The sequence below is a fragment of the Sapajus apella genome, unplaced genomic scaffold, assembly GCF_009761245.1.
Source record: "Sapajus apella isolate SASKATOON/1434 unplaced genomic scaffold, GSC_monkey_1.0 scaffold2, whole genome shotgun sequence".
NCBI classification, from domain to species: domain Eukaryota; kingdom Metazoa; phylum Chordata; class Mammalia; order Primates; family Cebidae; genus Sapajus; species Sapajus apella.
In genome coordinates, this window is record NW_022436942.1 from 63377935 (window position 1) to 63403847 (window position 25913).

At 33.9% G+C, this 25913-nt stretch overlaps 1 protein-coding gene across 5 annotated transcripts in view; it reads left to right on the top strand.

The window, feature by feature from the left end:
• The window catches only part of WASHC4 (WASH complex subunit 4), a 61603-nt gene that overhangs the window by 26109 nt on the left and 9581 nt on the right, over positions 1-25913 (top strand). For all 5 annotated transcript variants that reach the window (XM_032299995.1, XM_032300011.1, XM_032299999.1 and 2 more), the window contains 15 exons: positions 655-781; positions 4823-4948; positions 7187-7294; positions 7799-7945; positions 8060-8139; positions 9359-9464; positions 10008-10124; positions 11170-11338; positions 11621-11775; positions 13571-13645; positions 14194-14298; positions 16361-16495; positions 18706-18814; positions 22958-23024; positions 23472-23558. In XM_032299995.1, the coding sequence (XP_032155886.1) occupies positions 655-781; positions 4823-4948; positions 7187-7294; positions 7799-7945; positions 8060-8139; positions 9359-9464; positions 10008-10124; positions 11170-11338; positions 11621-11775; positions 13571-13645; positions 14194-14298; positions 16361-16495; positions 18706-18814; positions 22958-23024; positions 23472-23558 (1713 nt within the window). The remainder of the gene's footprint in view (positions 1-654; positions 782-4822; positions 4949-7186; positions 7295-7798; positions 7946-8059; positions 8140-9358; positions 9465-10007; positions 10125-11169; positions 11339-11620; positions 11776-13570; positions 13646-14193; positions 14299-16360; positions 16496-18705; positions 18815-22957; positions 23025-23471; positions 23559-25913) is intronic.

Below are 25913 nucleotides of genomic sequence, written 5' to 3' on the forward strand. Positions count from 1 at the left end.
AAGGCCTTCCACAAATCCCTTCCCCATCTCCCCATCTTTCTACTCCCCCACCCCCTCCCTCTGTATCTTGCTGATCTAATCCTTCTGCTCACTGCTCCAGGTATACTGATTTTTTTGTTGTTACCTGAACAAGCTAGACACATTTCCACATGTCTTAGGATTTTGCGTTTGTCATTCACTTTTCTACACTTCTCGTGTATTTGCATGAATTACTTGTTCATTTGCTTCAAACTTTGGCTCAAAATTACCTACTCAATGAGCCTACTTTGATCACTCTGTGTAAAATTGTACCTCCACCCCAGTCCTTATCCTTTTTTCCCTGCTTTTACTTTTCCTGTAGTATGTATCTTTTAATTAATTAAAAATTTTACTTACTGATTTCTTTATTATACAACTCTCCTTTCTAGAAAGTAAGCATCACAGGGGCAGGAATTTTTATTCATTTTATTTACTGCTGATTTCACTGTTTTGTTCTCAGAAACAGTGCCTGGCCTGTTTGTTGAATGAGTAAATTATATATGTCTATATGATACCTATCTTTTGAAAACCAGAAAGATGAAATGGCCACTGCAGGGAAATAATGTATGCCAATCAATATCAAGAAATGGAAGTAAATTTTCTTTGCTGAGTAATCCCAATCTTTTCCTTTGTTAGAGATGTACAGTCTTACTACGTCTTTGTGAGCTCATGGATGATGAAAATGGAATCTATTTTATCTAAAGAGCAGAGAATGGATAAATTTGCTGAAGATCTCACCAACAGATGTAATGTTTTTATACAGGTAGTTGCATCTTATAATACTTTAGGGAATCTTTGGTTGTTAATCTGACTTATAGAAGTTAAACTTTGAAAAACTGAAAAAGGATAGAGTATGTTTTTGTTTTTAAAACAAATTGATTTGGCTATGTTGGTATCTGTGTGACTTATTAATTTAAATTTTCTAACAACCCATTTAAAGCTCTGTATTCCTTCAAAACGACTATTTAGCTGTATCCTATAAGTTGATATGTTGTATTTTTATTATTTATTTTAAACTATTTTAAAATTTTCATTATAACTTCTTTGTGGGTTTTTTGAAATATTTCTTAATTTTGAAATATATGAGGATTTTCTAGTTATTTTATTATTGAGTTGTAGCAATAGTTAAATAATTTAGTATTTTGAAATTTGCTTTATGGCCTAGCCTATGATCAGCTTTGGTAAACATTTCATGTACACTTGAAAAGAATGTATAATTTGTATTTGTCAGTTGTAGCATTTTGTATATGACAAGAAGGTCATATTTATTAATGATTTGTCTGTGTATGTCAGTGACTGAGAATGTGTTAGAATCTCCCACTATTGTTGTGGATTTTTCTATTTATCTTTGTTCTGTTTATCCTAGTTTTGTTTTATGTATTTTGAGGCTAAGTATACCATGTTTAGTAATGTTCTGTCTTCCTAGTAAATTGGACTTTTCTTGTTAAGAAACATCCCTTGTTATCTCTAGTGATGCTTTTGGTTGTAGGTCTCTTTTGTGTGATACTGACTATAACCATTTTCTTTTAATTAACGTCTACTTGGTTTTATCTTTTTTGATCCTTTTACTTTTGGCCTTTCTGGCTCCTTATATTTAATACATGTCTTCTGTAAGTAGCATATATTTTTTCTCCAATCTGATAATCTTCGTTTTTTTTTTTATTGTACTATTTTTTCTGTATGTCATTGTTGATATATTTGATTTTAAACTACCACCTGACTAGTTGCTTTGTATTTGTCTCACTTGTTCTCTGTCCTTTTTCTTTTCCTTTCTTGTTTTCTTTTGGTGTATTTTTTGTTTTATTTCTCCTATTAGTTTATTAATTCTGTGTTATTTTACTATTCTTTTAGTGGTTACTCTAGACATTTTAACATTTTTACATATAGAGTAAAAGCAACCTGTTCTGTCGCTTTTTACTCTTCCTACATTTCTTAATTTTCATCTTCCTACTTGGAGAATACCTGCTAGTATTTCATTAATACAAGTCTCTGTTGAGGAATTGTAATCATTTTTGGTCTGAATATATCTTCATTTCAATCATTTTCCTGCATTAAAATTCCAGGTTGGTAGGGTTTTTTTTTCCCCTCTAGCTTTTAAAGGTGTCATTGTTTTCTAGTTTCCTTTGTTTTTGTTAAGAAGTCAACTGTAGGTTTGTTGCTTTTAAAATATGTATCTTTCCTTACTTTTTGGCATTTAGCAGTTTTACTGCAATGCCCCTAGGTGTGGTTTTTCTTTGTGTGTTTGTACTACTTTGGGATCAGTAGAGCTTCTTGAATTCATGGAAGAGTCTTTACCATTAACTCTTCAAGCATGACTTCTTTCCTGTTTTCTCTGTTCTAATTCTCTCTTCATCTATCTCTAATCTGCTGTTAACTTGATCTACTGAATTTTAAATTTTAATAATTTTACTTTTCAGTTGGCTTCATTTTTATAGTTTACAGTTCTCTTCTGAGATACTTGATTTTGTGTTTTATTTCCTTTAACACATTCAGCTTAATTATTTTGAAGTACATGTCTAATAATTTCATTATTTGGATATCTCTCTTATTTGTTGTTTTCTTTTGTTTTTGTACATCTCTTATCTCTTGATGTACCTTTTTTTTTTTCTTTTTTTGAGATGGAGTCTTGCACTGTTGCCCAGGCTGGAGTGCAGTGGTGTGATTTCGGCTTACTGCAACCTCTGCCTCCTGGGTTCAAGTGATTCTCCTGCCTCAGCCTCCCGAGTAGCTGGGATTAGAGGCACGTGCCACCACATCTGGCTAATTTTTGTATTTTTAATAGAGACAGGGTTTCACCATGTTGGTCAGGCTGGCCTCAAACTCCTGACCTCATGATCCTCCTGCCTTGGCTTCCCAAAGTGCTGGGATTACAGGCGAGAGCCACCACACCCAGCCTACCTGGTTATTTTTTATAGAATGACACACATTGTATATGAAAAGCTGTCGATGTAATTTGAGGATCTGGATATTGTCTCCCTCCAGAAGGGATTTGTATTTGCTTTTGTACAAGTTAGTCTTGGACAGTTAGCAACCCAGGTTACATCAACCTAGTCAGAGATCAAGATGATTTGAAGCAGGATTTTGATCCTGTGGTGGTTGTTGAATTCACCCTTGTTTTTTGGTGGGTAATCCTTCAGGATGCTAACTTAGATGGTAACCTCCTTGATGAGCTTCGAGCTCCTATTTTTAATCTCCCTTCTCTGTGAGATGGTATTGAAAGATATGTTTGGCTTTTGTTTTTAAGGCAGATGCTCTAAGCGAAAGCAACCCTGAATGCCAGGCTCAATTCTCTAAGTTTCTGTATTCTTCCAGATCTTGGCCCTTTATTTTCTTATTTTTTTGAATCCTCTTTGATACCCTGTGAGGCATTTTAAAACCATTTTGCCCAGATTTTGTAGTTGTTCTCAGTGGGAAGGCTGGTCTAAATTATTTATTCTATTTTTAACTGATATAGAGTCCAGACTACCCGCTCCCCTACAGTTTAGATTTCAACACAAATTAATGGCTATCTGGGAATGAGGTAATATGGGTCCTGGAGTTCTATACTGAATTCCAGTCCCCCTAACAAAGGGAAGACTCCCTTTTCTGCCTTAGAGTTAGATTTTTGCTTTCCTTATTTGTGCTTTTTAATTTTTCCTGGGGCTGCACTAGGGTAGGGTTTGATGTAATAGTCCTATAGCCAACAAGGTAAAACTTGTGGCTCTTTCTGCATGTATGCGCCAAGCTTTGGTCTTACTGTCACCTTTCTTAGTCTCTGATTTTTTTCATTTTCTTAATTTAGCATGTCTCTTTGCCACAGAGAAACTTTGTGAGTGGTTCAGAGGAGCTCCTACTTTGTGCTCAGTATCATTCCTTTAGTGAGCTGCTGTTTCTGATGGGAGAATACTTTCACATGTGGTGGGACAGGAGGAAAAGGTTGAAGAACACTGGCATATAGCTTCTAACCTATCTCGTTGAATGTATCTGCAGTAACATAGTTAAGGTTTATTCCTAAACTGTACATATATCTCTTTTGGGACCTTTATAGACCCAAAGAATCTCCATCATTATCTTTGTCTTTCTGTGTGTCCCTTTTTTAAATGAAAATATATTTGTAAAGTAATATCCCTTTTTTCCTGTTTTCTTATTCCACTGTTTTCCTGAGTTTAATACAATTAAAAGATTTTTAACACCTCACAAGACCTGGCTTTCATCATGAATAGAAAGGGAGGGGAGAATCTGTTCTCATTGGGTCGGAAGGAGAGAAAGCCTAATTAGCACCAAACTGGGCAAGGACAAGATAGCAGATGGACTGTGGGGATTGGCTTGGAACTCAGAAATTTCTGTGCATATCTGTATTGACTACAGAGCAGGTCTCTTTCTCCTTATTTTTCAATTTGTAACTCCTTAGAGTCCTCAGCTCTTGCCGTAAGTGGCAACAGATAGGAGTCTTTATTCTCTTCCTTGGCAGGTAAGATAAGGATGAATAGATATCCTTCTAACCTCCAAATTGTTTCACTCAAACCTTTTTTAAGGGAAAGATTCTTAAACTTTGAGTATACACTATTATTTTGACAGTACTAAACTTCTGGTATTATTTTGACAGTACGGAATAAATAAACGGTTAAGGGCTGCTTTGAAACTTAACCACCGTGTATAATACTGTCTCTGTGAGGAAAAGTGTTTCCAAATCTTAAGAGTTGGCTTTAAAATGAACTTTAGAAACATTAGTTATTGGTAAGTTGAGGAATAACATCTGTTACATAGATAATGAAATCTTGAAGAAATTTTTCCTTGTGATTGTAATCGATGTTTTTCTTTACAGGGCTTCTTATATGCGTATAGTATTAGTACCATTATTAAAACCACGATGAATCTCTACATGTCCATGCAAAAGCCAATGACCAAAACCTCAGTTAAGGCATTGTGCAGACTCGTTGAACTTCTCAAGGTAGGTTTTAGATTATTCTGCTTTGCCATCATAACTGAGAAATGACCCAGGCTTAAATTTGGAGAATCTTGTAAGATTTGACTACATGATTATATGAGAACAAAAAATTATAAGAAAGTACTTATCTCTCAGCTGAATAAAGGAACTACCCATTTAAAGAAATTTCTGAGTAACTACTTAAGAGTGGTTATTATGTTGAAACTTTATTAAATAAAGCTAATCTGTCCAGTTCAGACTTAGTTAAAAAAACAAAAAAAAAGTTAATGTAATGAGAAAAGAAAGAAATTGGAAAAGTTAGCTTTAATATTATTAGCAAAGTTTTATTCATGGAAGTTTTAAAAATGTTGCATGAGTTAAAAAAAAAAAAAATACTTGTCGCCAGGTATGGTGGCTCACACCTGTAATCCCGGCACTATGTGAGGCTGAGGTGCATGGATCATCTGAGGTCAGGAGTTTGAGACTAGCCTGACAAACATGGTGAAACCCCATCTCTACTAAAAATACAAAATTAGCCGGCATGGTGGCACATGACTGTAATCCCAGCGACTCAGGAGGCTGAGGCAGGAGAATCGCTTGAACCCAGTAGGCGTAAGTTGCAGTGAGCTGAGATTGCGCCATTGCATGCCAGCCTGGGCAACAAGAGCAAAACTCCGTCTCAAAAACAAAAAACAACAAAAAAAAACTCGTCTAACATTATCCATTATAGTGTTTACATGCATATGAAGTTAGTTAACATAAGGATATTTTTCTTTATATTATTTATTAATAGATATATTATTATGATAGATTTTTATGAAATATAAATATAGAGTATATGTGCGTGTGTTAGAATATATATGTAATACATAAGCATAGTTTTAAAAATAATAATAAACACCTAAACACCCACTGTCCCCCTTAGGAAATAGAATGTTACCAGTATTTTCAGAGCACTCTGTGTGTCTCTTCCTAATTGCATCTCAACCCGTCCACCTCAGAGGAAACTACTGTCCTGAATTTAACATTTATTATTTCCTTGTTTTTCTTTTTAGCTTACCAAATTCAGATGAATCTATAAAACATTAATTGTTATATATGTTTTTGAAGTTTATATTAGTGGAGTAGCATTTTATGTATTTTTTGATTGGCTTTTTTATTCAGTGTTGTGTTTTTTACTCAGCATTTTGTGTTTGAGCGTATCCATGTTAGGATGAGTAGCGCATCCATTTTCATTGTTGTATAGCTTTCCTGTGGATAACAATGCTGCCATTCTTATATGTGTTTCTTGGTGTACTTGTGCAAGAGTTTTTCTAAGAAATTATATACCTAAAAGTTGTTTACTGGATTGTATCTTACGCATATGTGCAGCTTTTCAAGATGATGTCACATTGTCTCTCTAGATACAGAATATATATACATATATATATGTATATGCCTCCCATAATGCATTCGAAAATCACATTAGAAATAAAATTGTATTTCCAATTGGCCAACATTAGTATTACTGAACTTCATTTTTTTTTTTTTTTTTGGTAAATTTGTGAGTATAATTGGTTTTGATTATGATTTTAAATATTTAACCCCTGATTGTTAGTGATGGTAAATATCCTTTCAATTATTTATTAACTGTGTTTTTTCTTTTGTGAAAAATCTGTTTATGTCTTTTCATTTTTTTAAATTGGATTGTGTGCCTTTAAAAAACAAAATCTTTCATTCATTTTGGTCTTTTTATATCCTGAACACTATTTACTTGTACCTGGTAGATATTTTGTGATACATTGGCTTGCGTTTTTATTTTCTTTATAGTGACTTTTGGTGAACAGAAGTTCTTAATTTTAGTATAGTTAAATTTATCAGCCCTATATTTACTTTGTAAGATTTTTTGTTTTTTGAGATGGAGTCTCGCTGTGTTGCCCAGGCTGGAGTACAGTGGCGCCATCTTGGCTCACCACAATCTCTGCCTCCCAGGTTCAAGTGATTCTCCTGCCTCAGCCTCCCAAGTAGCTGGGACAACAGGTACATGCCACCATGCCCTGCTAATTTTTTTATTTTTTAGGAGAGACGGGGTTTCACTGTGTTGGCCAGGCTGGTCTTGAACTCCAAAGTGCTGGGATTATAGGTGTGAGCCACCGTGCCCAGCCTGTAAGGTTTTTTTGTATTTCATTTACATATCCCTTCCCTAGCCTAAGGTCATAAAGGTCTTCTATAACTTTGCCTAAAAGCTTTGATTGTTACAAAATTATTTCTGATTCTTTTTAGGCAATAGAGCATATGTTCTACAGGAGAAGCATGGTTGTGGCTGATTCAGTTTCACATATAACACAGCACCTTCAGCATCAGGCTCTTAATTCTATTTCTGTGGCCAAGGTATGCAAATTATTATGTATTTAGTATAATTATGTTATCTTTTTTGTTTGCTCTTCTGTAGTTTTATATGTTTTCTGGTTTAACCTGTTTACTCCCTTCCTTCAAACATAATATGCTTGGTTATTTATCTCCATAGTATTTTACAGTTTTTACTTCGAGTTATTGGCATTATCTTTTCTGTGAAATTGCAGCATGTAATACATTAATACACTTCTTAAAAAAAGACATTGTTTGCACTTTTGAAATTGATGCATCATTTAAAAAAATGATTTCGTATTAAATTAATATGGAAATATTAAAGTATGCCTAATATATTTGCTGCTTCTGACAGCACTAAGGGATCATATTATATAAGTAAAGTATAAAATATTATTAGAAGGTCAACGTGGAAAGTATTTGTATATGCTCTCTTAAATTGAATCATGGAAAAGATAAGTTTTTCTTCTGAGTCTTTTGTTACTGCCTCAGAAACAAAACAAATAGTTTTCCTGCTTTATTTTTAAGAAAAGAGTGATTTCTGACAAAAAATACAGTGAACAGCGTCTTGATGTGCTCTCTGCCCTGGTTTTGGCTGAAAACACTCTAAATGGACCAAGCACAAAGCAACGGCGACTTATTGTTTCTTTGGCACTAAGTGTTGGCACACAGATGGTAAGGGTATTGCTATTATGGAACAGAAATGAGATCTGAGATTTCACAATTCCCTTGTTATTGACCCTAGAAACCTTTGACTGCAACTTCTCTTTTGTTCCCCATCCCTGATAGAAAACATTCAAAGATGAAGAACTCTTTCCACTTCAAGTAGTCATGAAAAAACTGGATCTTATCAGTGAACTTAGAGAACGGTAAGTAGGACTGGGATATGCTGTAGTACTCTAAAGACAGGGTTAATAGAAACATTGATTTTCTTTTTAGCATAGCAAGAGAAGAAATAAAATCCAGATAGAGCATTAGTTCCTTTCTGTAACTTCTTTAGCATGACCGAAATGAGACTGTGACTAGGGATCATATTTATTTAGCTTTGCTTCCACAGGAAGCATGTAGCCCCTAGAAAACCTCACATGAGAAAAAGCAGTGCAACCTCAGAGCATCTGGCAGACTCTGATGCATATTGTGATTATTATGTTGGGTATCTTTAGTGGACTTAAATTGCTGCTTTATAACACAGTTCATCTATTTGTATGAGACTTAGAGATCCATGATATGTAGTGTTGTGTAATTTTATTTTCAGACATGAATTTGAATTACGTTGTTGAATTAGTTTTTGGAAGGCTTATTTTTATAGCTATGTCTGGTTTTCTTGTTTTCCTTTTGTTGAGTAAGCAGTAAGTTTCTTGAAGGGAAACAGGTCTTTTGAATTTTTATTTCCAGCCGAATTAAGGTTACAGCACAATTTCCATTTAGTATTCATATTTATAACTTATTTTTTGTTGTTTTTGAAAAGCTGACATTTTTCTTGTTAGTGGAATTTAATTTTCCGCTCTTGGAAGAAATATTGAACCTTCTTCATTATAAGATATTTAATGATCATTCTCTTGCTCTCTAAGGTGTGAAATAGTCACTTGGCAAAGATTATAGACATGTTAAGTGTGGGGATTGTTTTTTTTGTTTGTTTGGTCACAGTTTTTTTTTTTTTTTTAAAGCTTTTGCTTTCCACTTTAGGGTCAGGGAAAATGGAGCATGTGATCCAAGTATTTAAGTCTAGTCACAGCAAATAATATTGAAAATGAATTTATTTTTATTTACCAAAACCAAAAATGGTAAATAAATAAGTTTATTTTAAACTCTTCTATTGGAATATTATGCATATCATTTTTCAAGTATGGTTTACAACTAAAGCATATGTGCAGAATTCTGACAATGTGAGGTATTGGAGTGTTTGTTACCTTTGTTTCATTTCGATAGCATTTCTTTTGTGAATTTTCTATATTATGTTGTGTTAAGTGATGTAGGGAATGCAAAATGTGTAAGATGGAACTCTTATCTTGTAGTAGATGTCACTCCTTTCATATTGTTTTGAGATTCTTCAGTTTTGATGTGATTGATTACTATTTTACATTGTAGAGTCCAAACACAATGTGACTGTTGTTTTTTATACTGGCATCGAGCTGTCTTCCCAATTTATTTAGATGATGTATATGAAAATGCTGTTGATGCAGCCAGATTACATGTAAGTAAAGAATAGTATAAAGAATAACCCCATCATTTTAAAAGTCACTTTATAAACCATTTTAGTTTAAAATAGATTATTTAATTTAATAAACTATTTTAAAATTGACTTTTGTAAACTGCATATTCAGTGTTTATAGCCTGTAGTTAAATTTTATGTTATTGTAAATGAAGTTAACATTAATATATTTAATTTCTTCATGTTCTTAATCATTCTCATTTCACTTAATTTTAGTTTGTCTTAGTAGTCTGACATTTACTCATCAGCAAATAATAATAAGAAAAAAATATTTGAATTTTTCTTTCTTTTTGGAAATAAGTATATTTGAATGCACTAGATGGGAAAGGATTAGTGATTGTGGTTTTTCGGTATATTTAGTTAAATTACATGCTTTAGGTTCTTTTTCTTAGTTAAGACAGTTGTGGAAAATCACTTTTCCTTCAGATTGAGGTTTTGCCTTTCAAGATAATTAACTTCTGTAATATTGTTTAGATTAGAGACTTGGTTTTTCTAAATTCATGTACATTTTAATTTTCTTCTTAGTACATGTTCAGTGCTTTGCGCGACTGTGTACCTGCTATGATGCATGCAAGGCATTTAGCGTCCTATGAGATACTTCTGGATTGCTATGACAAGGAAATTATGGAAATTTTAAATGAGGTAACATCATATTTGAGATTGAAAAGCTTAAAACATGTTTGGAATATAGTGGTTTGAAAAAAATGTTTGATTGAAGCAGACTATCAGTGAGTTAAAATTATTTATATACTGCTGGGTAGAACAAGGAACTATTTTTAGTTATAGTATCACTGTTATGCTAATTGGTCTGTAATTCCTAATTTAGAAATCAGACTAGGAATTAGGAAATTTTAGATTTACTCTTGTAAATAGATACTTTAATTTAAAGTTGTTTATTAGAAGAATGCAAATGTGAAATAGGTTTGAATGTTGAGTCCTGCTGATGGTCCAGTTAAAGCAACTTAACTATTAATATTTTACTGAATTTTATTTAAAGAGCTCCTAAGAGAAGGAAATTGTCTATTCAAAAGACTTAGTGTGTAATGAAAGTAATTTGAGCCCAATATGCATGCTCCTCCTTTTTTTTAAGGAATTATGTATTATAAACACTGATAAGTTTAACATTAAATTTCCATTTAGCAATATTTTTATTAGGAGGGAGGAATTAAAAATGAGGAAATTTTACAATATAATCCTACTTGGGTTTGATGAAATTGTGAAAAACTTTTTATAATTTCTTATATTAAATATTCTTATTTAGAAAATAAAATACATGCCTGGCTAATCATTTAGAACTCCTTGGTAGACCAGAAAAGATGATTAATTTTATTACTTTTAGCACAGTGAATTTTGTAATTTTTTAAATTTTTATTACAGGGAAGCGTTTTTTTTTTCTTTCCTGTCTTGCTTGTCCTCATGACCTTTCCTCTTTTGTTGCTGGTTTCCATAAATTTCATGCTTTAAGTTGCATATTCATGTTTTTTATAATGGTGCCATCAATCATTAGTTTTAGATTTTCTTTACAAGAGTATTAAGCTTAAGGCATTAATGAAAATAAAGACAGAATTTAGGTAACTGCTTCTAACCAAAAAACCTATTGGTTTAAAATGGAGCATAGACATGTAGGGTAACAATACAATTGCTGTATCATTTTGAAAAATTAAGGTATCAAATCTTTTGTGAATAGCATTTGCTGGATAAATTATGCAAAGAAATAGAGAAGGATCTGCGACTTTCTGTGCATACTCATTTAAAGCTGGATGACCGCAACCCTTTCAAAGTTGGCATGAAAGACCTGGCTCTTTTTTTCTCTCTGAATCCAATTCGGTTTTTCAATCGTTTCATTAACATTCGGGGTGAGTCTTTTGTTTTCCTTCTTAGAGTCATATTCTCTATTTTTTTCTTTTTTTTGCCGTACTATTAAATAAACAAAACTTTGACAGTATATTTAAATTTTATATTGTAGTATTGTTATTCTTTAATTACTTTTTGTTTCTTTTCTCATTTGTATCTCTTAATATCTTATTTTAGATGTACAAATCTGATGTTCAAGGACAAGTTGTTTTTTCCTTTTTAGTTTCATTTCTCTTCCTTTTCTACTGTTTCATAAATTGAGATTTTGTTTTTTTTTTTGGTAGCTTATGTAACTCACTACCTAGACAAGACTTTCTACAATTTAACAACAGTAGCCCTTCATGACTGGGCCACTTATAGTGAGATGAGAAACTTAGCTACTCAGCGTTATGGACTGGTTATGACAGAGGCACATCTTCCCAGTCAGACTTTGGAACAGGTTTTAGTATAAATTTTTTTTTTTTTTTTTAAGCATACTCTAACTCTCGACCATAATAGTATTTTTTAAGGAAGTCTTTTTTTTTTTTTTCTGCTTCACTTAGTATGTGTTTATTTCTTAAGAAATTATTGCCGAGCATGGTGGCTCAAGCCTGTAATCCCAGCACTTTGGGAGGCCGAGGCGGGTGGATCACGAGGTCAAGAGATCGAGACCACCCTGGTCAACATGGTGAAACCCTGTCTCTACTAAAAATACAAAACATTAGCTGGGCATGGTGGCGCGTGCCTATAATCCCAGCTACTCAGGAGGTTGAGGCAGGAGAATTGCCTGAACCCAGGAGGCGGAGGTTGTGGTGAGCCGAGATCGCGCCATTGCACTCCAGCCTGGGTAACAAGAGTGAAACTCCGTCTCAAAAAAAAAAGAAATTATTTGCCATATAAAATCTTATACTTGACAACAGTAAAAAATTAGATGCTGCTAAATTGCTTTGTGAAAGAATTTACCACTGGCATCCTGCTTACATTCAGCCTTCTGTTGAGCAAATGAGATATATATATACAGCTTTTCAGAACACACTAGGATAGTGAGGTGACTTCTGTAGAATTTTAACACGTTCAATTAAAGTCACAGTTAAGAATTCTAATCCTGGTTATAGTATATAAAATTTAATATCTTAGGAAAAATGGTTAAATTTAAATTTACAAATGTATTTGTTCTTAAAATGAGGAGTATAGGAAAACAATTAGCTTTGTTAATTCAATTAATGTACAGTATGACAGTATCTCATGAATGTAATAATTTATGTTATCAGATAATTTGCATGGAGTTCTAAGGTGATCCAGATAATATTTACCAAAAAACATTTATTCAGTTCTAAAATTTGAGGATTCTAGTTTTCCCTTTATCTTGCAGCATGTAGGGATTATTTCTAGCATTAGTTCGTATATTCTTTCATTCATTCACTGAACTATGTTTAGGAATACAAAGATAAATAGAAACAGTCCCAGCTCATGTACAGTTTAGTGGGAGGAAAAAAATGTGTAAACTAATTTTTAGATTAGAATATGATAAAAGTTATAATAAAAACTTAAAAAGGTATTGTGATGCTACTTTGAGCCCTAATTAGAAAAGGCTATGGAACCATTTATATGGTACTATTGAGTGTTCAGAGTAATATCTGAAGAATGAAGGATTAATAGATAATTTGTACTTTAAAAGTGGTGTGGTGTGATCAAAAGAAGCATAACAATTTGGAATTAGACTTTCTAAAATCCCAAGGTCCTGCTGCTTCATAGCTATTTTGCCTCAGAGAATTTTCTAAGCTTCATTTTTGTTGTGAAATTTAGAAGAATGATACCTCATATTTTAGAATTACATATAAGGAGCCTTGCAAACTATCTGAAAAATAGTATGTATTTTATAAATGTCACAACATATCCTGACTACCTTTTAAAATCTGGCCATTAGTTTACTTTGTGGAAAGAAAATGTAGAGAAGATTGTTGAAGAGACAAATATTCTCAAGGCTCGTGGGAGATGACTATGGGTCATGGGTCTTTGAATATTTAAACTTAACTGTTTCTGTCTATGCGAAAGATAAAGTAATAAGCAAACAGGTTTCCCTAAGGAGATAGTCTTGATTGTCTTTTAACCTTTGGTAATACCTTTTATATATTTCTTCAAAATAACTTAAAAATATTAGGAAACAATATAATCAGTAAGTCACTATGCAGATACAAGTTTAACTGATTATTTTAATGAATTATAATAAAACTTTTCTGTGGATTATATTGTAGGGACTTGATGTTTTAGAAATTATGAGAAACATTCATATATTTGTGTCCCGATACCTCTATAATCTCAACAATCAGGTGAGTAGGGTTTAGAAATTTTTTTTAATGTGGGTGGATACACAGTGGGAAGGCTGAGGGGCAAGGAATTAATTCTCATGGGTGAAAATTAAAGGAAACAAAAAATAATTGTTTTAGGGGCCTTATTTATTTCTTTGCTTTGATTGTACAGTTTGAGTATCCTTTATTTGAAATGTTTGGGACAAGACGTGTTTTGGACTTCATATTTTTTTGGATTTTGGAACATTTGTATAATACTTACCAGTTCAGCATTCCTAATCTGAAAATTCAAAATCTGAAATGCTGCAGAATCATAACTTTCCGACGACCAACATGACACTCAGAGAAAATGCTCACTGGATCATTTTGGATTTCAGAGTTTTGGATTAAGGATTTGGATTTCAGATTTTCTGATTAAGGATACAGTACTCGCCTCTACTGTCTTCCTGAATGCATTTTCAATTAAATTCTCTTTAATGAAATAGATTCTAAAATTATCTTTGGATAACTGTTTGACCAGTGTTTGCTATATGTTGTGTTGTTATAAGCATAAATTTGTTTCATTGCAGATTTTTATTGAACGAACAAGCAATAACAAGCATTTGAATACTATTAATATTCGGCATATTGCTAATTCAATTCGAACACATGGCACAGGAATTATGAATACAACCGTAAGAACTTTTCTTTGGGGGTTGGGTGGGTAATAGACCCCTGTTTAATAGTTTGGAAGATGGTTTTCACAGAGAATATTCTGGTAAATGTACACTACTAGTTTATATTTTACATGAATTTCCATTTTTTTTCTGGTTGGCAATAATTAAAATATCTGGTGCTAAAATTGCGTTGAATGTGATGGGAGCTGTGATACAAAAGACACTTTAGGATAGCTTACCATCTCAGAGCCATCATTATAAATAGCATTAGATATTTGAGGACATCAGCACATTATGTGTGTGCACACATAAATATGTGTTTATCTGTTGATTCTGTGATTTCTGAATATTTACTTTTGAAAGTGAATAATTGATAGTAATTTATTTAATGTTATTTATGTCCTTTTTGGCGCAGGGGTTACTAGTTATTTGATATCCATATAAATAGCAACTTACTAAAAATACGTTGAATCTTCTTAGAAATGGACATTCACTTGAAGGAGTCATTTGAACTCGGATGCTGTTTTTCCCTCTGTAGAAAAAGAGAAGTCTTTGAATTTACGTAGTTTTCAGTGCACAATTAATTTCTCCTTTAGGGGAGAAGACTGAATGCTTAAGTAGTACAGTATTATTAAACACGTTTGGAGTAGGGAACTGGGAGAAAATGGAAAGTTAACTTGGGATCATTTTAGTATACAGTGGGAAAGCATTGAAGATTTTGAGCCAATGATATGATTGGAGCTCCATTATAGTGGTTATCAATATAGAAATGAAACATACAATTTTAAATTGAAAATAAGGAGTTATCCATGTAATGATAATGTTTGCACCTTTTGAGGATAAATAAAACTCTAAACTTTTGAGAGTAAGATCTTCCTTGACTTCTGTCATCTATCAAATGTTCATGTAACAGATATAAATGTATTTTAGGTGTCAGGCACTGTGCTAGGCACTAGTGTGAAAAAAACATATTTCCTGCTTTCACAGTAATCAGAGGCATATAGACGTTCGTCAGTTAATTATACCAATGAATGTAGATTACGGATGTCTGTTGTTGAAATGATCATAGAAATCAGAGGATGACAGAATAGTTACCCACTATTAAAAGTGGAAAGTATTTAAAAAAAAGACTGCCAAGGAGATTAAAAAAAAAAAAAAAAGCAAAGGTAAAAACAGGGAGAGTAGTATAGTGTTTAAGGTACAAGGTAAGTTCTCGAAAATCATACATTTCCATAATTGGGTAAATGAATACTGAGTAAAAAGGGTACAAATTTGTCAGAATCATTAGTAATACTTGAGAGTGGGTGGGGATGGAAATGAATTTAGGATTTTCATCTGTAGGTTGGAATTAATCTTATGCTATTTTCATCTGTAGATTAGAATTAATTTTATTGTGCTATTTTGACTTTAAGCTCAGCTCATACCCCACTTTCTTACGATTTTCTGAGTCTAGGTCAGGGCCTTTTGTTATTTATTCTTAAAGCACACACATACTTAACATTTTTAGAAATTATTGCAGTAGAGGTTTAATAATTTATTTAATAATACTTGTTTAAAATGTTTGTCACCTGTTCTGGAATATTAACTTCGTGAAGACAAGGACCATGTCTAGCATAGGAGAAGGCACATTGCCTTGCGTGTAAGAGGTGATCAGAAATATTTATGGATAGATAATCGAATGTGTGGTATCTTCAGGAAAGCTCAGAGAGCACCATGTTTACTCTCACTCTAGACCTGGAGATGAGCCATAAGTAATCTTATTGATGGAGAAACAGAGAAACTTACGAATCATGGCTTAAAAACGAAGGTCTTCAGTCTGGTTTTGTGATTCTCACTATGGCTCTTAGTCCTATCATGAGAATGTTTTCCACTTTTTCCTCTTTTTTTTCTTTTTTAGTAAAAATATGTCAGAGGAGCTGAAAGTTTTATGAATTTGAGCAATAAAAAACTTTAGATATTTTCAGGTCCAATATGAAATAGACCTTATAATTAATACTTTATAGGTAATTATTATACGGTAAAACTGATATGAATTGAATATTTATATATTTTTTTAACTTTTTGAATTTTAATTTTATAGGTTAATTTCACCTACCAGTTTTTGAAAAAGAAGTTCTATATATTTAGCCAATTTATGTATGATGAACACATCAAATCCAGATTGATTAAAGATATTCGATTTTTCAGGGAAATTAAGGACCAAAATGATCATAAGGTAGGCTACCTATTCTTTTTAAGGTATTTGTATCAGCTATTGAGTATATGGCAAATATTTATGCTAAAATGCATTATTTAGATCTCGTGGGGTTTTAGTTTTATTTTCCCTATAATTTCTTACTCTGCATTATCTTAAGGTAAGAAAAAAGTTAAATGATCAATGTAGCCAGATGATTTTTAAACATTTAAATAATACAGAGTGAATAAATTGAATATCCACCTTTATTTTTCTTTCAATTCCATTTTCTGGAGGCAGTTGCTAACAATGTAGTGCGATGGCTTTCAGATATTTTTGTGTATAAACATATATATTTTTACACATATATTGACAGTAAAAATGAAGTAATATACATAGCATTTTGCACTGTGCTCATCGCATGTCAGTACATATAGATCTGCTTCATTCTAAGAGTTGATAGGATACATCTATGTATATCATAACTTACATAACCTTATTTGACGCTTTTCTGTTGACCAATATTTAGGCTTTTCTAATTTTCCCTCTTAGAAGCAGTGCTAAGTAACATCTTTACACGTCCACCTCTGTAAATATCAAGTTTCCGAAAACTTCCTTAAAGAGAAATTTCTAGGACAAAGAATATGAACATTTAAAATTCTGGTACATATTGCCTAGCAGTCCAGAAATACTTCACAATTGATATTCCCACTGATAATTTATATGAATGTTGTTGGCTGGGCACAGTGGCTCATTCCTGTAATTCCAGCACTTTGGGAGGCTTTAGGTGGGTGGATCACTTGAGGCAGGGAGTTTGAGAGCAGCCTGGGCAACATGGCAAAACCTCATCTCTACTAAAAATACCAAGATTAGCCAGGCATGGTGGCCTATGCCGTAGTCCTAGCTGCTCAGGAGTCTGAGTGTATAGTCCATTCTCATGCTGCTATAAAGAAATACCTGAGACTGGGTAATTTATAACAGAAAGAGGTTTAATTGACTCAGTTCTGCATGGCTGGGGAGGCCTCAAGAAACTACAATCATGGAAGAAGGTACATCTTCACAGGGTGACATGGAAGAGAATGAGTGCCCAGCGAAGGGGGAAGCCCCTTATAAAACCATCAGATCTTGTGAGAACTATCACTAGAACAGGATAGGAAAAACTATCCCCATGGTTCAGTTATCTCCACCTGGTCCATCTCAGGACACATGGGGAACTACAATTCAATTGAAATTTGGATGGGGACAAAGTCAAACTATATTACTGAGGCACAAGAAGCACTTGAACCTAGGAGGTGGAGGTTGCAGTGAGCCGAGATCTTGCCAGTGCACTCCAGCCTTGGCGACAGAGCAAGACTCTATGTCTCAAAAAAAAAATGCTGTTGTCCTTTCACCTTCTAGGCTAATTTTCCCATAGTGAAATGAAGAGTCTGTTGAATTGTCTTTAAGTGGCAGCAGGAGCATATAGCCATGTTGGATAGAAAAACAACAGGCTTAAATGGGTCCTATATTTGATTTGCCATATATGGAACTATTTTTATTACTTTTCTTAAGATTCACCTAGTTCCAGCTCTCTTGTATAATGATTGGTAGTTCTCTTCAATGTCAGAGTAGCAAAATACTACTTTCTCATAGAATAATCTAATAAAATTACAGATTACGTTTCTTAGATGATTGTATTAACTCATTTTTATTGGAGCAGAAATTCCTAGTATTTAATATTCATACTATTAAGTAAGAATTGCTTTATTATTACAAAATGAATAACTTTTAAAATCTCCTACTAACCAAGTCTAAAAAGTAGTTTTTTAATTGGTGATGGTTACTAGAAATGTTAACCCAGCTGATGTGTGTTCATTGGGAAGGACTATGTTTCTAAGTCCCTAATACCTATTCAGCCCACAGAAACTTGGTCACACATTTGTGAACAAATGTTTCTGGGAGGAAGTGGTTTCTTTTTTCTGTGTGTTGCAGTTGTTGGGTGTTAGGACGCGAATAATTGTGGTAGGGAAATTAGGTTAGTGGCATTGATTATTAGTCCCTTTAGCTAATGTCAAAAAGTAAAAAAAATTATATTGACCTTTAACATTGGTAGTTTTTGTCCTATGAATTTTTAAAACTTAATCTTGAGTGATATTTTTAAGCACAATAAAATACAAAATTAGAAAGGAGAGTAATATCAGTATGGTTTATTTGGGAGAGATTTTGTGTGGTGGAAATCTTTACTAAAAGTAGCCTTAAAATTTTCTGTCTAGTATCCTTTTGATAGAGCAGAAAAATTCAATCGAGGCATCAGAAAACTTGGAATAACACCTGAGGGACAGAGTTACCTTGATCAATTCAGGCAACTCATCAGCCAAATTGGTAAGTTATGATAAAAGTATTGGGAAATCAAGTACGGATCCCCACAATCCATCTCGCATATTAATTATTTCACACTAATAAGCAGCTCATGTGAGTGCCTGAGCTTAACTTTACTCCAATCAGGTAATTTTCTTACCCCAAAATTTATAAGTATGATTAGACTGTTGTTGTGGAAATAATTGATAGACTGTAGACTAATCATTTAAATAAAACCTCTTCAATTATAGTAAAAGTTATTTAATAACTAACTTATCTCAAAGGTCATATTAATAATTGTAAACTGGTAAGTACCTACTGGATACCTACTCTGTTCAAGGCACTGTTTTGGGCTTCTAAAACAGTCCCACAAGTTACAGTCTAACTATGAAGGTATAAAATATTTACATGAAAAATTATTAAGTTTTATGTTACAGCATTTTACTTGTGCATATAGTAGAACTTGTCTTCTAATATTAGTATTTTATATTTAAAAGCAAGAATTATATTTCAAAATAATAATAGCTTAATAAAACTTTATACTTATTTGAGCTTTATACCTTATCTTTATATGTTCACAGTAACCCTGTGAGGTAGGCATGTAATTGTTTTAAAGATGAAAAAAGAGAAACATAGAGAAAGAAATAAGTCGTGTTTCTGAGACTTAAACCAGAGTTATTTAGCTATAAGTCCAAATGGGTTTTATATTCTTGGTAGTTTATATTAGCACCAAGCAGTTAGTAAAATCTTATTGACTATATTTTGGGAAAATTTTGCCTCTTGAGGTTGATTTATTTATCAAGCATTTACTAAGTGTCTGTTATGCCACATTTTCTGTTAGGTGCTGGGAATAACAACCCCTTCACTTTCAGGGAGTTTTAAATTTACCAGTGGGAAATATGTTATAAGCATTTCATTCTGGAGTAAAGTCACTGAATGCTAGTTAACTTTTATCAGTTAATTGATTTGCATATTAGATATTTCTATTATGTTTTAGTTCAAGAACTTAGATAATTTTGCCTTTGTAAATGTTTTATTGTAAACCATTCAATATGAAGTATTGTCAAATAAATACTGTTTCCTCAAGAGGACATTTAATATTAGGCGGCAAACTTATGGAGTAATAATAGTTCTTAACCTTTTTTGAGAATCTGAAGAAAACTCTGGGATGATTCCCCTAGAACTGATGCCTATATGACATACTTGCACAATTTTGTATATAATGTGCTACAGTCTGTATGCTTAAAGCTTGGGTCTGTGGAGCTCAGATTAAGAGCTGTCCTTGTAGAGTAGTGTTGCTTAAGTTTTATTTATTCACATACCCAGAATTTTTGCATCCTGTGGATACTGCCTGCACTATTACTTGTTTCATGTTTTTGTATTTTTTGAAAGTATAATTTTTCCTTAGAAATAACAGTTGTTAAATCATGGGCCTTAGAGTGCTAGTCATTTTCTCCCTAAATACATAATCACTAAAGTGCCATCTAATGTCACCTTGGTTACCACCAGGTTATAGTCCACAGTTGGGGAATATTATCCTTTTCGCTTGAATCCATTATTTTACTCTTTATTCTCTTCTTAGAAAATATGAATTCTTTTTTTTTTTGAGACGGAGTCTCGTTCTGTCACTCAGGCTGGCTGGAGTGCAGTGGCTTGATCTCTGCTCACTGCAACCTCCGCCTCCCAGGTTTAAGTGATTCTCCTGTGTCAGCCTCCCGAGTAGCTGAGACTACAGGCGTGTGCCACCATGCCCAGCTACTTTTTGTATTTTTAGTAGAGTTGGCGTTTCACCGTCTTGGCCAGGATGGTCTTGATCTCCTGACCTCATGATCCACCCACCTTGGCCTTCCAAAGTGCTGGGATTACAGGTGTGAGCCACCACACCTGGCCAATATAAATTCCTTATCTCTGCTTATAAACCACTGTCATGTGCTTTTGAGTCTGATAAATATTTTGAGAGAAGGTGTAAAGGACTGGGAGCAAAATGGAAAGCCTTTTTGACTAATAACTTTCCTGCTGAAATAATAATTAACATTTATTGAGCATTTACTGCGTGCCATGGCTGTTCTTAGTGCTTTATATGTTTTAACTCATGTGAAGCTTACCACATTTATGAAGTATTAACAACAAATGTTTCTAGGTGCTGGTGATATTTATGACAGTAAACAAAGTCTCTGTCCTTACTGAGCTTAATTTACCAGATGAAAAGACTGAGATACAGAGAGGTAACATAATTTGTAGGTCTCTTAGCTAACATGTGGAAAACCAGATTTGAACCCAGGTGGCCTGGCTTCAGAGCTTTTTTTTTACTCTTAATTTCTGGTCTATTCGAGGCTCTCCTATTTTGTTTCATCAGACTTTGGTTTGATGGTTTGGAGGAAAACAATGAAACTAGACATTTGATTTTTTTTAAAGATGCACATTAAAAAATTTTTAACGTTAAAATTTAACATTTTAAAATTTGTGAGTTCCATTATAAATTGAATTCCGACTATTTGCCAGGACATGTTGGCTCTAGGGATGGAGCAGTGAAGAAGACAAAGGCTGTCCTCATGGATTTTGCACTCTAGGTGGTGGAAGGTGCAGACAGAAAGATACATAGTATGTCAGTGATAAGTGCTGGGTAAGGAGATGGAAGGGGGCTGAGCACTGCTAGTCAGTGATATTCAGGGAAAGCAGTAGGTGACATTTGATCAGGGACCTAAATAAGGCTGAGGCGTAAGCCATGTGCATCTGGGGAAAGAGTATACCAGACAGAGGCAACAGTAAGTGCAAAAGCCCTGACTCACTTCACATTTTTGAGAAATAATCAGGGGCTGGAATGGAGTAAGCAAAGATGTAAGTGGCAGGGCATGCTATCTGAAGAGCAGCAAGGGGCAAGATCATGCAGGGGTATAATGACCACGTAAAGAATTTGGATTTTATTCTGAGGCGGAAAGCCATTACAGTGTTTTCAGAAAAAGCATGATATGGGGCCAGGTGTGGTGGCTCACGCCTATAATCGCAGAACTTTGGGAGGCTGAGGCGGGTGGATCACGTGAGGTTAAGAGTTCGAGATCAGCCTGGCCAACATGGTGAAACCCTGTCTCTACTAAAAATACAAAAATTAGCCAGGTTGACTAATGGTGGTGGACACCGGTGATCCCAGCTACTCAGGAGGCTGAGGCAGGAGAATCACTTGGACCCTCCCAGGTGGAGGTTGCTGTGAGCTGAGATCATGCCACTGCTCTCCATCCTAGGTGACAGAGTGAGACTCTGTTTCAAAGAAAAAAAGAAAAAGCATTATACGCTTTAATCTAGTTTTTAAAGATTTGCTGGCTGCTCTGTAGATACTATACACACTGGGGAGTATGGCAGGATGCTAAAAGTGGAAGTAGGGAAATGAGGAGGCCATTACATATTGCAGTGCTCCAGCCAAGAGATGGTGGTGGATTGGCATAGGAGGGTATTTGTGAAGGGGGTGAATGAAAAGTAGGTGGATCCTGGCTACATTTTCAAGGCAGAGTCAACATAATTTGCCCAGTAATTGGATTATAAAATGTGAGATGAAGGAGCCAGGGATGACTTCAAGCCATTTGGCTTGAGCAACTGAACGGATAGAATTGCCTATTTCTCGGATAGGCAAAATTGGGGATAAAGATCCTGAATTTGAGTTGGACATATTAAATATAAAATTCTTATTTATAAAGGTGTAGGCATTGAATAAAAAACCTAGAGTTCACCAGAGGAGGAGTCTAGGCCAGAGTTATAAATTTGGGAGGCATCAAATAAAGATTTCTTGCTATCAGTTCCAGCTGTGTGTGTATGTGTCGCAGAGAGAGAGAGAGATTGAGATTGACTGTCAATGTGAGAGTGGGGAAATTATTGATACTATAATTTTAAGTTTGACCATTTTAGTCAGCATTTAATGATTTTAGTTTATCAAATGAAAGTAACATTTATTTTTAAATATTTAATATCTATGTATATAAGTATGTTTATATTTTAAGTGTAGAAATATGTAACAGTTTTACTTTTTATGGAACAAGAACTGAAGTAAAATACAGCAAAATATTTTGGTACTTAGGAGTGGAAACCTTGTAATTTACTACTGTATGTAACTATATTCCTGATTATTAGAGTTTAGTTATTTATATAAATATCTGATTTTTTTGTGTGGTTTTTAAGGTAATGCTATGGGCTATGTACGAATGATAAGATCTGGTGGTCTTCATTGTAGCAGCAATGCCATTAGGTATGGATGCAAACATCATTTTTGCCTTGTTTATGCCATTTTAAAAACTATGTCCTTTAAATCTATGTTACAAGTGATTTTGTAGATAAGGTGTTTTGTTCTTGATATATTTTGCAATAAAATATAGGGGAAAAGTATTAATTTTAGATTTTTCTCAAATTTTAAGACTGCAGCAGACTTCTGAAAATATTTCTCTTAAGGTTATAGTTAATTTATCAATATGGTTTATGAATGCATGTAAAGATTACATGATTTTAAGGATTAAAATAATTATTCGTATCTAAAATTCAGTTTGGAACTAAAGTGGTGATGTAATATTACCGAAATGCACAGTTGTTTCCAAATACATAGTTGGAAGTTTAGAGTCCTACAATACCACTTTCTTATCTGTGTCAATTGCACATATTTTGCTTGACCTAATAAATGCCTTCCCAAATTCTTATGTAGATTCGTTCCTGATCTTGAAGATATTGTAAATTTTGAGGAACTAGTAAAAGAAGAAGGTCTTGCAGAAGAAACATTAAAAGCAGCAAGGTAATCTAAATTTGGAGATATAGTGTGCTTATAAAACATTCTGAAGAGAAGACTAGAGGGTAATATGTCACTTATATGCCCCTGTTTTTATTACACAAAAATATGGTCTCAGTTCATGAAGTATAATTTTTAAGACTTCAGTATTCTAAGATCTTTCCAGTTTCTTGAACATGCTGTCCAGTATTTTAGCCACTAGCCACACATGGCTCTTGAGCACCTAAAACATGGCTGGTCCAAATTGAGATATGCGCAATTATAAAGTACATAACTAATCTTGAAGATTTAGTATAAGAGGAGGAATGCCAAATACCTCAATCATAAAATTCATTTCACCTGTTTTCTTTTTATTTTTTAAAATATTTCTCTTCACCAACAATGTTCTAGAATGCTAGTTCTTCCTTGTATGTGATCTATAGCAGCACTGTCCAGTACAGTAGCTACTACCCTATATGGCTCGTAAACGCTTAAAATATGGCAGATGCGACTGGGGAATTGAAGTTTAAATTTTATCTTAATTTAAATTTAAATAGCCTATGCCTATCTTATTGGACAGTGCAAGACTTGGGTCCATAGTGATTTTGTAACATAAAACTTGAGAGGCATGCAGGATTGTTAAGAATATATTTAGAAAACTGTGTTTTATTCATATGTCTAGCGGGTTATTGAATCAGTCATGAAGGGGCACCCCTGGGCAAAGGGGAGACAATTTGATCAAAAAGAATAATGATAGATAAAAATCTGTTGAATAAAAAAGAATCATTGAGTCATAATGTTAAGAAGGATTATCATAAGATCATAATGATGAGGAATGACAGTCATTTCTTTTTTTGTTTTTTTGAGATGGAGTCTCGCTCTGTCGCCCAGGCTGGAGTGCAGTGGCATGATCTTGGCTCACTGCAACCTTCGCTTCCCTGGGTTTAAGCAGTTCTCTGCCTCAGCCTCAGCCTCCCGAATAGCTGGGATTACAGGTGCATGCCACCATGCCTAGCTAATTTTTTGTATTTTTAGTAGAGATGGGGTTTCACCATCTTGGCCAGACTGGTTTTGAACTCCTAACTTCGTGATCCACCCACCTTGGTCTCCCAAAGTGCTGGGATTACAGGTGTGAGCCACCTCACCCGGTGAAAGTCATTTCTTTATGAAAGAATACTTGTTAAATTTAGAGGGGAAATTGTAACCATCACTATAATACTTAAAATCAGGCAAGAATACCCAATGGTTTCTAAAACATTAGGTGTAAAGTTTGTAGAGAACAGGATTCATTCAGAAATTCATCCCATAAAATTGCTTATTACTTACAAAAGGGAAAACTGTCTTTACAGTGGGGAAATATATTCCACCTTGGCCAATGTAATGGCAAGTACCTAGTTTGTATTCTGGCCAGATATGTTTATCCTGAATTTATTATGAGGAAGTAACCTGAGAAATTTATAGAGTGTGAACATTTTATGAAACACTTGGCCTGGACAAAAAAATAAGGAGACTGTTATTAGGAGAATAGAAGACCTGATAACCACATGTAATGGGTGATAATCTGTTGAAGATAAGGAACGAAATAGCTGTAAAGGACATTTGGGGAATAATGGGGGAGATTTCAACATGGATTGTATATTAGTTAATACTGTATTTTATTCTTGGATGTAACAGTTTTTTGTGGCTTTGTAGAAAAATGTTTTAGCTCTTAATAGATTCATGCTAAAGCATTAATGGGCTAAGTGATAAAAGGTCCACAACTTTCAAGTGTTTCAGAAAAATAGAGAAAACAGTTATGCCAAAGTGTTAACAGGTGGTAAATCTAGTTGAAGGGTATACAGGTGCTCATTATACTATATTTTAACTTTGGTAGGCTTGAAATTTTAACAAATAAAACAAAAATGAAAGTATATTGGAAAATGCATGCCTTTCTATGAGAATAAAGCCTCAGCACAGAAACTTTGCTCTGGAATAGTCTGTTAGATAGCTTTGCTCTTTGCCAGATTACATAAGGCATGTACCACGTTAATAAGCCATTTGAAGTAATGTGCCTGAAATAGTTTAAATAGTTCGTGGTGTGTATCTCAAAGGAAAGAATCAGACCTTTACCTTATGTTAAATGATGCTATTCACTCTAAAACAGTTGAGCATTTAAAAAAATATTTTGAAGCAGTGTGAGGAAATCAGAGAGTTGGATATATTTTATTAGAAGATCTCTAGGGTAAAGCTGACAGCTAGTTGCAAGATCCAGATTGGTGCAAGGGAGTGGTTGATTGACATTAAGTGGAAGAAAGGTCATGATGGGTGAAGTCAAGGAATTGTAGGGTCACGGTAATGAGTAGATCATCTACATAGACAATGAAGTACTGGAGCAGGGATCCT